A 16129-nucleotide genomic window follows, 5' to 3' on the forward strand; every position below is an offset into this window, starting at 1 on the left:
GATTACTGAGATGTGACAAAATTAATCAAAATTAGGGACTTCGAGATAAATTACTCTGAAAATCCCTTTTCAATTAAAGACTTCCCTAAAATCTTAAGTCACCCAACTTTTACTTGCTTCTCACCCCCCTTATCAAATAAATTGTTTATCCGGATCAAAAGTTTACAAAATGACAAAACTTCATTGACCACGTTTCAAAGTTGGAACGCTGACAATTACAGAGAGGATGTTTATGGATTTTTTTAACTTATTGCAAAAGTTGCTGTTAATAATTTTAATTTTGTTGAGCTATCTTGTTGGTATGAATGGTATTATACATTTTGCGTAGCTACCTCGTCTTTGCGTTTATTGATAATTTAGTTTTCCAGAACATTTCAACACAGTAAAAGGAAAAAGGCTATTTTAGCCCCCAATATGGAGCCAAAATATTGACCCCAGAACTGCCCCACACTTTAGAGCCAATTTTTGCCCTTTTAAGAGTGAACAAATTCGGCACGTTTATTTTGATAATTTTACCCCCAAAACGTAGATGAGACAGCCCCCGGTTATAGGACCAATTTAGCCCCATAGCGAGCTATTTTTCCCCTTTTGTGTGAAATTCAGCTCTAGACAGAATAACCAATTTAGCCCCAATATTTCATTAAAACGGCCATGGCTAAAAAGCAGCACGTGCCCAGGAAAGAAGTGAAACTACCTAAAGTTTGCAATTAACAAGTCTCGTACAATATACACATGCACATAAATGTTTAACATCTTCATTAAAACACCTTACACAAATAAACTTCACAAAATATAGAATTGAAATAAAACATGCTCGAATATGGCATACATGTCGGCTGGTTCATGTATCATTAGTTGGAGACATTTGATAAAGCGTACTTTATTATTATAGAATATAAGATTGTTAGTTGAATTTTCAAACATGTATTAGCTAGTTTTTGTGGAAACGACCGCATGTAGTGCTCGTGTCATTATGAATAATTAATGTATGTAAAAGTTTTATCGTGACTCGACATTCTTCACTTGCAGACTGTTTATGTTTTGTAAGATATGCTAATTCTATAGGAAATGCTAAATACAAATGAGAGGAAACAATTTCTGAGAGTTTAGATCAAATGGGTGAACTACAAATTTAAAAACAGATGCCCATTTACTGAAATCCACTGTTTTTAATTAAATTTTTTTTCTTGTATGGTAGCAACAGTTGCTAGTAGCTAAACTAATTATTTGCCCACCAATAAGATTCCTTCAATTTCATCAACATTCCTTCTATCTTAGCAGCCTGCAGTGTTACACTGCGACTCTACGTCTGCTATGATAAACAGATAGCATCATTTTTCTCAAGACTTTTAACGGTATATTGACAAATTTCTGATTTGAACAAGTTCTTCACTCCTCTCGACAAAGGTACGTCTGATTTACACGAATTTTGCCATATATAAGTAGAGACGTTTGTTCAAAGAACAAATTTTTTTAACTGTTTGGTTTCTGATGTCTGATAAAATGACTAACTAAGCGTTCAAAATATATTAGCGATATTCCCAAAGGGATTCTTGTTGCTCTTATGATAGCTACTAAGTTCGTCTATTCTCACAAAATAAGATTCGTACCGTTTTAAATGTCACTATTTTCAGACATGGGATTTCTAGAGAAAAACTGTTCTGATATGAGTCATAACAGGTCCCTGTTAGTGTCATATATTTTCTATTAACCGAAACTTGTACTTAACCCTCTAAAGGCCATATGTAGTGAAATACATCATAATATAACTACGCCATACGGTCTGCGTTAAAGTACTCAAGATTGACAAACTTTTAGGCGGACACACGTAATGTGTGTAGCATTACATAATTTCGGAGAGTTTAGATGAAATGGGTGAACTACAAATGTAAAAACAGATGTCCATTTACTGAAATCCACTGTTTTAATTAAAACTTTTCTTGTATGGTAGCAACAGTTGCTAGTAGCATAACTAATTATTTGCCCACCAATAAGATTCCTTCAATTTCATCAACATTACTTCTATCTTAGCAACCTGCATTGTTTGACTGCTACTCTACGTCTGCTATGATAAGGAGCTTCACAAATTCTAAAAGCAATCGCATTGAAAATAAATGATACATTCACAAATGATACATTTCTCGTCTCTTGTTACTTCTGCTACGATTATTCAATATTGCAAGAATACTTCTGACAGATGGCAAATGCCTTTTAATTGTCTGAAACAAATATTTGAAGAAGTAAGAATTTTTTTAAAACTGCAAAGTTGCATTCCTCTATTTAGCTTTTTTGACTTTTTTTATTTTAGCAGTTCTATCAAAATGCTCATAAATTTCATTCAATTCAGAAATTATGTAATTTTGAGAGTCAAACTTCTCTCTACGACTGACAGATGTTGTAAAGCAGAATATCATGTATTGCATAGCGGCCTCGTGATTCTGTTAAACACTGCGCAACAGACTATTTTGCACTCAACTTTGCTGGCTTAGTTAAGCAATATGTCTTTCCCATTCATCTGGTAAACTAAGTTCACATGAGCAAGTTTGAAATCAACCCATTTTAAATTGTTTCTAAACTGCCTTGGTGAATTTCATATTTTGCGTCATTTAATTATAATGGACATTGAAATGTATTATTTCACTCTATGCTTTCGTTGCCTAGAAACCTTACATCTATTTATGCAAAACAAGTTATACGCGGGTGAACTCTACTTATATGAATTGTTGTAAAATTAGTCATTGTAACGAACAATTTGTCTAATCTATTGCAACAATATTCAATCATCATCAATTTTCTGAAAGTAAACGTGAAAATACTTTTTGGAGAAAGAAGTTAAAATGTTACGTAATTGTAGAAATCAATACTTGATTTATACATCACAAAAAAGGCTAAGAACAAAATGAATATATGATTATATTGATGATAAGCCTTTCATAAATAAAGTAGAAATTTTATTACGAAAGCTTTAAAGAAATTAATAATCGTTCACCTTCTAACAAATAGAAAATAAAGATGATATCAAGCTCAACAAAAGCGTTTCTTTGGTCTCTTATAATCCTGTCTATTTGTGGGCAAATAGTAAATGGAAATGACGACATATCAATCTGCAAGAAAAGCTTAGAGACACTAAAGGATAACGTGGAAGAATGGATGGAAACCTGCGTTGATAAAGATGGCAATGACGATAACACAACTGCATGCAAGGAAGTAAAACAATACAACAAAGAAATGATGCAAATGCAAACAGAAATGTGTTTTTACGAAGGTATAAACTTTAGATTTGATAAATTTTCATAGATTCTTGTTCATAGCACTAAAATAAAAATATGCAACAATAATAGGTAGAAGTTATGCAGTCAATCTAATTTCAGTTATTAGTAATATTTCTACAGTGAAAAATTCTTTCTAAAAATACTGATTCTGGTCTTTTACCAAATATTATGATCGTAAAGTCAATAAAAATTTGCATTTTTTTAATCCACTCGCATCGTTGTTATTTATAGTTTTTTTTATTATTTATTTAGAATTTTATCCAAAGCCATATTTGATTATTATGAGCTTTGATAAAGTATACACTGTCGATTCTATTACTGGAGATATTCATGTCAGCTCTATTAATGGATCCAGTAAGAATAAATTTGACCATGCATCAAGATATAATGACATCGAAATTGATGTAGTTGAGAATGTGCTTTACTACATTGATGACAAAGACATCAAACGAGGAAATTTTGACTTGACTAGAAACGAAATTTTTGCGAAAAATGTTTCTGCTCGTGATATTACAGTTGACTGGATTGGTCGTCGTATCTTTTACATTGACTCCACAAACATTATCTACCAAATTTGTTTGAAAAAGAAAATTACAAGTGTTATGAGGCTTCAACCAGGCTTACAATTTTCCAGCATTGCATTTGACTCAAAACATGGGTAAGGCGATATTGAATTTTTTTTATTAACTTGTTAACGCAAAATTACGAAACTATGTCAGTCTATTGGAGGCTTTTCTTCAGTAAGGTAAGAGTTTTTATTTTTAGAGACGGTGTTTTAATTTAATAGAAAAGTTGAATTTTAGAAGTCCGTATTATGGTTTGTTATTTAAAGGTTTAATAATAGAAAAAACATATCTATTTTCGAGGAAAAACAAAACTCGCTTTTTCCCGAGGGAGCGAATATTAAGTATTTTGTTGGCTATAAAGAAACAAACCTCATATATTTCGACAGATTTTTATTAAAATCAACGTCTTTCGGAGAGATTTGGCAAGAAAAATTTTATTGCGTTACTATATGGCATTTCAAACCAACTGCAATGTTAAACACATTTCGTGTGATCATTCAGCACACATGCAGTAGAAAATAACATGCAGATCATGAAATTGCAAAAATCGACAGTGATATTTATGTTAAGGAAGGAAAGAGCTTTGAGAAAAAAAGGTAACAACGAGGGATCAATGTTTATATATGATGAAGTCATTAAATGAAATGAAACAGAGCGGTAGAAACTGAAAAAAATATTAAATAATTACTTTGCACATAAAACTTTAGTCAAACACTCACAGAGCTTGGCTTTCCCCAACCTATAAAAAAGTAGTACAACTTCACTGTGCAACTTAGTGTTGTACATTTAATTCCATTACTGGCTTCGCTAGCCACCTAAGAGCTTTTTTCTTTGTCAGAAAAAGCAATTTGCTTGACGCCTCCATGGTAATCATATGCTTAATAAGATATGCCCTACAAATAAGATTTCAACAAATTGGGAGCATTGTTGGTTGCTATGCTGTGCTTTTTTGTATACTTTTTTGAGGCAGTGTAAGAGATGTGCAACAATATCAATACGGAATGACAATAAAGTTTTAAAATATTCACGAATGTGGTGAACGTAAAAAAAATCAACTTTTCGTTTTGTAATGAAGATAAAAAGAACTACACACATTCCGACGTAGTTAGTTTTCAAAAAATGTGACAATTTAAAAAAACATCATCATTATATCAAGTTTATAGTTTTTTCAAGCTTTCTTTTAAATTGCATTGAATGGCAGAGTATATTGAAAAGTCGAGAGCTGCAAATTAAGTGGCTGCACACTTCCCTTTAATAAATCCAATCACACAACCAATCAAATCACCTGAATGGAAAATCATTCCACTACCTTTAGTGCATGCATTCTTTCTTTGTGTAGCTTAGGAAAACGTTAGGTAGGTAGTTGCTCCACTGATGATGAGTCTGAAGATAATAATCATGTGATTATAAAGAAATTGGCTGAAAAGCCTTGTTGAGCGATAACTTTCAGAATATATTATAAATAATTTACGAGTTTAAAATAATTTCCTCTTCTAACAATTCCTATGAACTCTTCATTGATGAGAGCCTTCTAATCAATAAATACAAGCCTTCACTCTTCGTGCAAGGAGGTTCCATTCCACTTAACCTCTCTTAACTTCACTATATTTTACTTCCCAAATTCTTTATCATGTAATACTTTTGACAACGCCTCCTTTACTCGTAGTTTAACACCTTTTGTAAATACAATATCTTGTCTTAACATGTCATTATAATTTATTACTTGCCTGAATATGTCTTGAGTAAGGACGAAACGTCAGTATAAATTCAATTTTACAACTTTTGGTCTATTTCTATGGCTCCATTTAAAACTTTATGTTTGGCATTAATTTTTATCATATTACAAGAAAAAATTAATTTTCAAGAACACAAAAAGCCAAAAGAACGGTAATATATACGAGAAAGTTTTTAAAGAGTTCGGGGCAAGGTGCAATGAACGACAAGAAGAAATGGACTTTGCTGTTAGTCAAATGCGTAATATATTTAAGAAATGTATTGGAGAATACAAATATGCTCCGACGATAATCAAAACTGCCAGTTGCATCAAATATTTTTGATAAAGTAAAGGCCATAGTGTTCAAGCAGTTTTTGCAGCTTTTCTAATCCAAAGTTGTTAAAAACACGAAGATGACCTTGGAATAGAATCATCATTTTCAAATAGTACCAATAGTGCTAGCTCCAGTGTCAATCTTTTTCTGATTTTTCAGAAAAATAATCAAAAAATTTGACAATTAAAAGAGAAGGTTAAGATAGTTTTAAAAAATCGTTTGTCCAAACAAACTGAAAAAAAGTATCAACAAAAGACAATTTTTGTGAAGCTATAGCTCTTTTAAAGACATTTGTAGACGATGATCCATCCAAAGAGCTGCTACTTTTCATGCAAGATGAAACTGAAAAATTAAGAAAGCTTAAAATTGAAATGACAAAGCTTTCTTTATTTATATCTACATTAAATAGTGCATATTATTTACCAACACCAAATTTTCAATTCGAACAAAATTTCCACGCATCAGCTAATTTTCTGCATTATCAATTACCAATACAATTCATTCAGCGGCCACTCCAAATTACAGCATTACTCGTTCCTACAATAATCTTAAACAATACCAATCATTTTAGAAGTTATGTGAATAAAAATAACATATTACAATAATTATGCTCTGAATCACATGCAATGTTTAACTACTTCATATATTTTAGTTCGGTTTTTAAAAGAGAGATTTCAAATGATAAAGATGAGCTTTTCCTTTTAGTTACAATAGCTTTATGTTGCTATATTATCAAATCTTATGAATATGTTACATTAAACCGTCTATATATGAAGGTAGTTCTGAATACTTTGACAACATCTTTGTCTAAGTTAAAAAAAACATACTATCTTTCCTTTCTTGCATATATTAGCCTTTTTATTGTTTATATATTTCAGTACGTATAGAGAAAACTAACGTACAAAACAAATATTTTTATTAAGGTATCTATTCTTGGCAGAAAGTACAGAAGTTTTCTTATGGTTATGGAGCATGACTGCAAATAAACATCATATTTTTTCAGTTTCAATTCGGTCAATAGCACATGATCTAACGCTTGACATGGTCAAAGAGAAAATTTATTGGCGAGTTTCAAACGGAAATGTTTTTTCTTGTGATTACTACTCCCATAATGTAATTGATTTTGGAACTTCAGGAGGTCCCATGGCAATATTTGGGGATTTCATTTATATCATGACTAATGTCGGAGGAAGTGTCGTTAGTGTCCATAACACTACAGATCAACGTACGAGGCGTAAATTTTTTCTTCCTGTAAACAACGGTTATCTTGATTTGGCTGTAGCTATACACGGTATCACTCCTGACTTAAACGGTAGTGAAATATTTACTTATTTGACATAATAATGTAAGACTTGCAAAAACTTCCACGCTAATGTACATAAAATAGAAAGACGTTAAAAAGTTCAAAGTTACATTGCCTAAGTAAACGGTTGTTCTTCCTCCAAAATTATAGAAAATTTGATAAACATTAAGTTCAAAGTGCAAAATGTCTAATTTAGACGTTTTTGCCGTTTGTCTATTCTTGCCAATCTTCTTGGGTGTTAAATTTAATTCTTTATTGTTTCTTACATGATTTCAACAATCAAACTGGCTTGTAATCAGTCCTAAATAAGAAAAAATTTCATGAAAAAAGATTGAAAGACAAAACGTCCAATTTGAGCATGTTGTGCTGTGAGCTTAATATTTATCAAATTTTCTAAAATTTTAGTACATTGCAAAACAGAGTTCAAACTTTTACATCTTTGGATTAAACTAGATTTGAAACTTTTCATTTTCTTTGTGCATGCAGTTCAAATTAAAGCAATTACGAAGTACTCTCATGGTTTTCGAAATTAATTTTTAATTCATTTTACATTTAAATAAACAACACAAGGCAATGCCAAAATAAACGAGTTTTGACACATTTTGCGAGAACTATTGATGAATTGATAATTTTCTAACATTTTTCAATTATCTAACTTCTTAGATACATCCTTTATAGTGTCCAAACAGCCAGCAAATTTGTTCATACTCTGTGAATTTTCAACATTTATTTAATTGTTTTGTTTTTACGATATTCGTGAACACCAAAGGTACCACCACTACATAGCAAACTTGCTAGCTGGGCACGTCATAGTGGATACTGAGTGACAAATTGTGTTCTTTGAGGAAGAATATGTTTCGTTTAAAATCACTGGTTGATTTTAATTTTGATTTTATTAATCTATATAGCGACAAAAACTTTTCGCTTTCCTTCATGTGGACCCTACACATACTATCGTAAAATTAATGGAACATTGAATTGCACGTGTATGGAAGGATTTTCAGGAGAATGTAACTCGTGCCAAGGTATGAATGTATTAGTGTCTTTATCGAGATCTTTTAATCACGGATCATGAATAAAGAGCATCTCTGTGCAGTTTTAAAACTTTGTTCTTTGTTGAGAAATCTGAAGAGTTCTCTGTGCAGTTGCTATTGTGCAAGGAATTTTCTGCATCTACAATTTACATGAAACCACAAAAAAAAGGCTCACAGCCACACATACAAGCTCATCATTATCAATACAATCAAGCAGGAAATCAGTACTAAATTTATGAAAAGCTTCAATACACTTAAAACTCCATCAGCACACTAAATTGGAAGTATATGGTTCTCTAAATGATAATAGCATATGTTAAATATTTGTAAATGTAGATCGTCCAGGTTGGTATAGTCCTGAGAAGGACTGTTTTTGTTGTTGTTGACTGACGTTTCGACAACCTTAGCGGTAGTCATCTTCAGAGTCATTTTGACTGGACGATCAACATTTACAAACTTGTAACGATACTCCCGGTTCAAACCATCTACTTTAGCATATGTTAACATCAACACATTTTGATTTTCTCTACATAAGGGAGGGGGTAGGTTTAGGGTTAGGGTTAGGGTTAACACTCCTCCTGCAGTTAGCAACATAGCTATAGCCCTGCTAACCTAGATACACTATATTAAATAATTTTGACTTTATTATGGGTTGGTTTCTTGAACTAGGAATTCTGTAAATCCAAACTACTAGTACTTTTATATCTCGGTCTTTTTGATAAGTCTTGCTTCTTATTATTTATTCTTTTCTTCTCTATAATTTTTCTTTTGTGTCTAGCTGGAAATGTAGATAATCGATTCATGTTACTTAGTAATGGCATGTATTTCTATGTTTCATCTTTCTTCCATTATCAGATTGACCACGGTGTTATTTTATTTACTTTTCTCAATATTGACCTCATGCAATTAAATTCAAGTTGCTAGATCGCTTTAGTTCTCTTTGTTTACTGTCTCTATTTCCTCAAATCAATGTTTGCAATCAGTTCTGCTGTTTTCTCTTATTTGCATTTTATTTGTTAGACTCTTTCGTCAGCTAGTTTTTACATAATTTGGTTGCTCACCAGCATTGATGGTTGGTTGATTTTTTAATTCAAAGCGCTCTTTAGTAAATTCAATAACGCTTCAATAAAAAGAAATGTAGGAAATTAAAGTTAGCTACATTTTATATATTATGCTCCATTAACAAGGTCTTAATACCTCCCATATATTAAATGTTGTTTAAGGTCGTCCCACATTTGACTTATGCTTATCTAAAGCTTCTTTACGTTTATTTTTCAGCTTTTTCATCATGTAAAGAAGCACAAAAAGATAACAGGTATAGTATGCCTAACTCATAATTTATTACGAATTCGTGTTCATTATATGGTTAAAAAAATTTTGTGTACCTTGTTATTATTTCACGCTCATTGAACTCATTTCCACGCTCACGCTTATTTTTTCGCGGTTGGTAAACATAAGACAAAAAAACATAGTTAGGCTTTGTGTAACTAGCTTTAGACAAATGACTCGATAGACATTGATTTTATTGGTTTTTATTTTCTCATTAAAGCAAATAATTATTTAACTAAAAACATAATGAACTATTGAAATAGTCTTTATCTGGGGCGGATCTAGACTAAATAAAAAAAGTCACGCGACTGATGTTTACAGATCAAAAATTAGTCATCAAATTTAATGCTTACAATTCTATTTTGTCATTGGACTAAATCACTAAGGAGTTACGTGAGATATGCTTGTGCAAATCTAGTGTTTATTTTCCCACGCTAGTTCATTAGTAACGATAGCAAAATCTTATACATGGCGAGAAAATCTGATATGGAAGAAATTTTACAGTATGATCTCAAAGAATTTGACGTATTGAATGATAATCGATAAATATCCAATCAACGAGAAACAGATACAAAAGTTCTTCAAAATTTAAATTTAGTTTTATTGAGCAATGGAAAATCCATGAAATATGTGAAGTAATCAATATACTATGGTGGTGCATGTAAAACACATGGAAACGGATGAACCGATGAAGAAACGACCGAAAAGCTTAAAAAAATCTGATGTTTAGGACGAAATGACACCCTGGCCAACACCAACATAGAGGTTGAAAAAAGTGTCAAAACTGCTCGAAAAGAATAGGACGCTATGCTAACTGAAGATTCGAAAGATTTCCATTAAGATAAGTACATAGGTCCAATTATAAATCAGCAACTTGACATTAGAAACAAACGTTAGTCTGCTAAACTAACCCACACAAAAATCGAAGAAAATATGAAAAAATACGCAAGACCGGCAAATTCGAAGAAACTGAATGTCCCAGAAAGCAATATGTGGGAGTCCTATCAAAATGCAGGAAGGTTTACTGTAAAAAAATAAAATTAAAACTAACTATGCTTTTTTCTTTTATCTCTGAGCATAGATGGCAAACGTTGAAAGCACTGTCTATTGAGCATTTGTAACTGGTAGGTGACGAGTGCATCTTTTAATTCACAAAATTACTCAGAACATCAAGACCTGGCAGTAGTCAGTGCCATTTAGTGATAAAATCCTTCACCGACAACGTTACCTCTTGTCCCTTCAAGATATTAAAAATTATTTGGTAAGAGCAAGGGACATACAAGACAGTAAAAATAAACTATTGTTGATTATACTAGTTACCAAAAGCCGCATAAAATCGTAACATCTGACACTCTATCAAGGTGGCTTGAAAAATGTTGAAAATGGCTGGAATTACTCATTTCACGGGACACAGCACCAGAGCTGCCTCATCGTCTGCAACAATATGGAACAATGCCGATATTACAAGAATCCCACAACAGGCTTTATGGATAAATACATAATTCCCTGCACAATAAAGAGAATTTTGGGCAAGCGTTTTACAGTCTTGTGCACAATACCAAATGTAGCAAAAGATCGTGTTATTATTATTAATTGAGAGTGGTTTTCTCCAGAATAATTGTTTCTTTTATAGGTTTTAACTATTGCGTACGCTCATAATCCCAATATTTTCAATATCTAACGTGACTCCTTAGTGACGTAGTCCAATGACAAAATAGAAATTTAAGAATTAAACGAGGCTTACCTGAAATTTGAATTTTGATTGTCATTCTTTTAGCTATTAGAAAAGGAAACTATAAGGATTCACCCACTCCCATTAATGCCTGAGAGACCAATTAGGTTTGTTTTCTCAACCTATGGGTTTTTTTCTTATGTTGGCATCACTTGTAAAGTTAAACACTGAACACATGATCTGTATGCGCATATCTCACTTGAATAACTCATAGAACATGCGTTATGCAATAGCTCATAGAAATACAATAAACAAGTAAGTTAAAACAATTACATGTAAGATTGCTAAATTTTCAAATTTTTTGTAATCATTAAATTCCTGATTTAAACTAGCTCGAATTTCATTGTCAAAATTTTGTTTTATATCTGAAAACGTATATAAATATCACCTTGGCAAACAGATCATTTGAAATTAACCTATCTGGAAATATATTAAATGACTGACTGATAAGCGTGTTGGCTCGACTGGTTTGACCGATAATGGGGTTCAAGAACGCTAAGTAAGCCTTTTTATTAGTCAATTTCCTAATCACTGGTCCATCTTGAATAATCTCGGCCGATAAACAGGGTGGCCCAACCGATAAGGAAGTGCAATTGCTATTCTGTAAATAGTTCGTCTAACTTTTTGTCTTATTGTCATTGGCTTTACCAACTTCAACTGATAGCCAATTGAGATAAAAGCGGATCTCTCGCAAATGATTTTTATGACGATAGTCAAAAAATATGAACTGTCCCATTCATCATTTCCAACTTAAAGCATTACATAGAGATGTGATTTATAGTCTCTAGGGGGGTCTATACAAGACAACTTCGTAAAAAACTTAACTGTTTTGGATTACCATTATTGTAAATTTAATTTTATGTTGCTAATAAGTCTTAACATTTAGCATAACATCCAACTCTTGTAAACTCCAAAGTTTTTTTTTAAAAAACATTAGCGAAATGTGTTATTTTTACGCAAAAACGAACTCCACCAAAAATTTCTATTGCTCTAAAACGATAAAAATGGCATTTCTGAGACTTTGAAATTCAAAATTTCCCACCTTCGGTGATATTTGACTGATGTTTGAAAAATCATGGATCTGTTGAGAATCATACCTCCAAATTCGTAGTCCTCGATAAGTCACAATCGATTAAAGTAAACACGCGAAAACAAAGTTTACAAAGTTGTATTAACTAGTAAAATACTCTAAATAACATGTACGTTCGTTACTGTATTGTACAATGGACTCTGTCTCGGTCACATACTTTTCACAACCAACTCACTTCTCTTATTTTCTCTCCACTATAACTCCCAACTCTTGACGTCGTTACTGATATTTTTGTGCATGCCACTAACAATGATGAAGTCCTTTTCAGTTTCCGACAGATCCGCTCCACCTGTTCTCAATCAGTTCTAATTTTATGTTACTTTTTGATAAAAAAATTTCTTAAATCAGTTGCATTTTTTGAAATATTTCTTTTATGGAAACACATCATCTAAAACGTTCAGTTCATTATATTTTAGTAACATAATAAATTCTAAATGTTTTTCATATTTATTAAATAGATAATACATAACTCTCCATCATTATACTCAATAGGGACTTTTTTATTCTTAAAAAAAGAGAATTGAAAAAACTTGATGTTTGCTAACGTTGCTTGTCATAACATATTATATTAATAAATTCTAGTAAAAAAATCCAGATTCCAAAATTGTTTTATTTATTTTAAACAAATGTAAAAGTTCAACAGATGGTGCGTACATGATAAAGACAAACACCTCACTTGGCTACAGCAAAGTATTCTGCAAAAAAATTATATCTGGTTGTTTTGGAGAAGGTTGGACACTAGTGATGAAAATTGATGGGAATAAGGTACAACTAAAAATGTTTAAATTTTTTCTTCAACAAGTGTAGTAGTATAAAATCATATATCATTGTATTTAATGATAAATGAAGGCATGAACAGATTGATAAAAATCTATTTACGTTGCATTAACGAGCATCATTTTTTTGAAATATTACTTTTTTATTTTTAAATTTGATGTTTTACTTGACCTTGATTTCCATTAAATCGTAGAAGTCCTTAATATTGGATCACGTTTGTCGTTACCACTCAAGCTCGGGTTTTAATGGACACTTGATCCGAGGCAATAAATACAACAACTGCACTACAATAAATATAGACGAAGAGTTTTTTAAGAAAAGACATGTTTTGGCATCTCATGATGCCATCTTCAGTATAAGTGAATAATTACATAAATAATACAAAGTTTATATAAAAGTAATATGAAACAGTAACGTAAATATATAGATATGGATACATTACAATAAGGAAATGAGATAAATTTATGGAGACTCGACTAGGGTATTTATCATATCGGCAAGCACGTAAAGATGAATGTAGTAATCAACTTTCAAAACTTATTCTTGACTTTAAACCATTAAATTCCCTAAATGCATTTTGATGTCAAAAACATATTAACTTTTTCACTAACTTTTTCTACTGAAATATTTTAATAGAAGACGATGATCAGGTCAACAGTCTCTTTTGTAATTGCCTATGACATATTTCAAAGTTAATTAGACGCCCATCAGGCATTAAATTGGGCTACTGAAGAGAGCAGTCTTCGGTTATATTTGCGTATTATATTTATTAATATATTGTTCAGTAAATCGTGTTTCGTTTTATGTCTCATGCGTAAAACTGCTGCATGAAACGATCCAAGAAATATTTTGGTTGGTTTACTACGAGTTGTCATCGGTCTGTGCAAGCAAAGATTAAAAATATACAATCAACGTGATAATAAGCAATTATTGGACGAGGTTGAGCATGATATAAAGAATTTTTTAGACTGAGGTCAACGTTATCTTCCAAAGCGAAGCTGAGGCGGATAACAAGGACCGAGGTCTGAATAATTTTTGATATCATGCGAAATACGAATTCAATAATTGTTTTAGTATTCATTTTAACAAAATGAAATATTATTAAAACTGATAAATGCAAAACATTTTTAAAATTTGCTAATTTTTTATTGAAACAAAACTTGTTTATTACAGGCCTTCGCGTTTTATTATGCTGTAAATATGTTCAAAAGCAGTTTCTTCGCTTTTTAGTGTTTTTCCCATTCTTCTTGCTCAAAAGCTTTCGCTTATTGTGTTTAGAAATTACGGTAAACATCGCTATTATTTTATTTTTCAAAACCCTTTTTCAATGGCGTCTATAATTGTAGATAGTATTATCCGTAGATGTGACGTCATAATTACAGATGTCGAGAATTATCTGCAGATAATTGACCAATCATCGCCAAAATTGCTTACATCGTGAATTATAATGGACATTATTACAAATACGATCGAGATAGCGAAAATGGAATTATTTTATCATTATTTATTACATTTTGATGGATGGAATTTTGATGTTCACATTATATATTTCAAATACTATTTTTATTTTAATGCACAAAATAAACACTGTTTTTCAAAAATTTTTCATTCATTTATGTTAAGAATTTATTAAATTTAGAAAACGTTCCAATATAATTCATCGCTTTGGAGCAACAAGGAGAGTTATAAGACGGAAAATGGTGAAACTGGATTAGGTCAAAATGAAACAAAACTTCCTACTTACTGGAGCACTCAAATAAAGAAGATGTGTGTTGGAATGAAAGTAAACAGTAAAATAAAATTCATAAGTTTTGAAATACAAGCTGAGTCCTTATACGAGCTCATTGCAGACGGAAAATATAGGAAGACCACTTTGAGCCGTAGCCAATGGTTGACATTGGTTGAAAATAGCTCACTTCAACAATATTGTGATAGAGAAGGCTTTAACGTCGTTGGACTACGTGGTGGAGACGCTGAAGTAAAGCTTGGCATTTTGGGAAATAATGAAAACGAATGTATTTCACCTGACTCTTTCATTGGCTTTGGTGGATCACATGACTGTAATTTTTGCGGCGTGAACAGCTGTGGTAATTTTGTTTCTTGGAGTAGCAATGACAAAAATGTTCGAACAATGGGATATATTTTTATTGCTTAGTTGTTGCATTAAAGGCATTGCTTGATATTTTTATTTTTTAATTTGTTCATTCTTTAGAAATACTGGAATGAATAAAGACTGAATTAACTAAAATAGAAAATTCACGATTTATAGTCAATACGTTTAACGCTGTAAAAGTTATACATTATTAAAATACAGAACAAAATCTTGGAGCCCAAGATGTTGCTGTAAAAGTCACTACGCAAGTTTACAAGTTTCTTACAGTAGCAATGACAAACAAGTTCGAGCTATGGGATATATTTTTGTTATTTAGTAACTGTTATACAGGCAATGCTTGACGTTTTAATTGTCTCATTTCCCTCATGGAAATGCAAAACCAAACCAAATCGTAAAAGTTATACTTCATTAAAATAAGATTAAGATAAACTTCATTGCAAACTAAATGAATGTATATGGTTTTAATCGAAATGCAACAATTTCCTTGTATTTCGGAAATATGCTATAAATATTTAGTTTTTATGTCGAACAACTCTTTTAAATGCAGGAGAACAGCCAAAAATTGCTGTTAATTGTAAGAGTTAAAGGACAATGTTTAAGCCGCTATATTTTGTTCTTGACTGTACTGTTTTGTTTATCCGTAATGTTTTACGTGCGTGTTTGCGTGCACAATGTACAAGTACACTTTTCAGTTAACTTTATAACTTGTGAATGAATACAAGTTTTGGATGGATCACTCATGCATTTTACTTTTGCGCAGTTTGTGACAAACATTCGACAATGATATGGCATCGCAATTGCAGAACGTAACAAAGAAAATCCAAGAGCGTGTCTAAGACTTTAAATTTACGGTCTTTCGTGATAA

General features: G+C 31.7%; 1 protein-coding gene across 3 annotated transcripts; it reads left to right on the forward strand.

Moving 5' to 3' along the window:
* The first annotated feature begins 1279 nt into the window (after nucleotides 1-1279).
* On the forward strand, nucleotides 1280-15500 carry LOC124457661. Of its 3 annotated transcripts, none has more exons than XM_047007874.1 (9): nucleotides 1280-1407; nucleotides 3004-3265; nucleotides 3525-3930; nucleotides 6810-7198; nucleotides 8098-8214; nucleotides 8826-8828; nucleotides 9499-9538; nucleotides 13010-13139; nucleotides 14791-15500. In XM_047007874.1, exons 2-9 carry the CDS (start codon nucleotides 3013-3015, stop codon nucleotides 15304-15306), a joined length of 1854 nt encoding a protein of 617 aa, XP_046863830.1. In that variant the 5' UTR covers nucleotides 1280-1407; nucleotides 3004-3012; the 3' UTR covers nucleotides 15307-15500. The 3 variants fall into 3 exon arrangements, with proteins under 3 accessions (XP_046863830.1, XP_046863832.1, XP_046863831.1); XM_047007876.1 differs by having other exon boundaries at nucleotides 6810-7177; XM_047007875.1 differs by lacking the exon at nucleotides 8826-8828 and having other exon boundaries at nucleotides 9502-9538.
* The last annotated feature ends 629 nt before the right edge of the window (nucleotides 15501-16129 follow it).

The sequence above is a fragment of the Xenia sp. Carnegie-2017 genome, unplaced genomic scaffold (assembly GCF_021976095.1).
Source record: "Xenia sp. Carnegie-2017 unplaced genomic scaffold, XeniaSp_v1 HiC_scaffold_6, whole genome shotgun sequence".
Lineage (NCBI taxonomy): Eukaryota > Metazoa > Cnidaria > Anthozoa > Malacalcyonacea > Xeniidae > Xenia > Xenia sp. Carnegie-2017.

Coding starts and splice junctions, on each gene's coding strand:
- LOC124457661 (XM_047007874.1), top strand. CDS start 3,013: ATGATATCAAGCTCAACAAAAGCGTTTCTTTGGTCTCTTATAATCCTG. Junction 7,199..8,097: donor TATCACTCCTGACTTAAACG/GTAGTGAAATAT, acceptor TAATCTATATAG/CGACAAAAACTTTTCGCTTT. Junction 13,140..14,790: donor TGAAAATTGATGGGAATAAG/GTACAACTAAAA, acceptor TATTAAATTTAG/AAAACGTTCCAATATAATTC.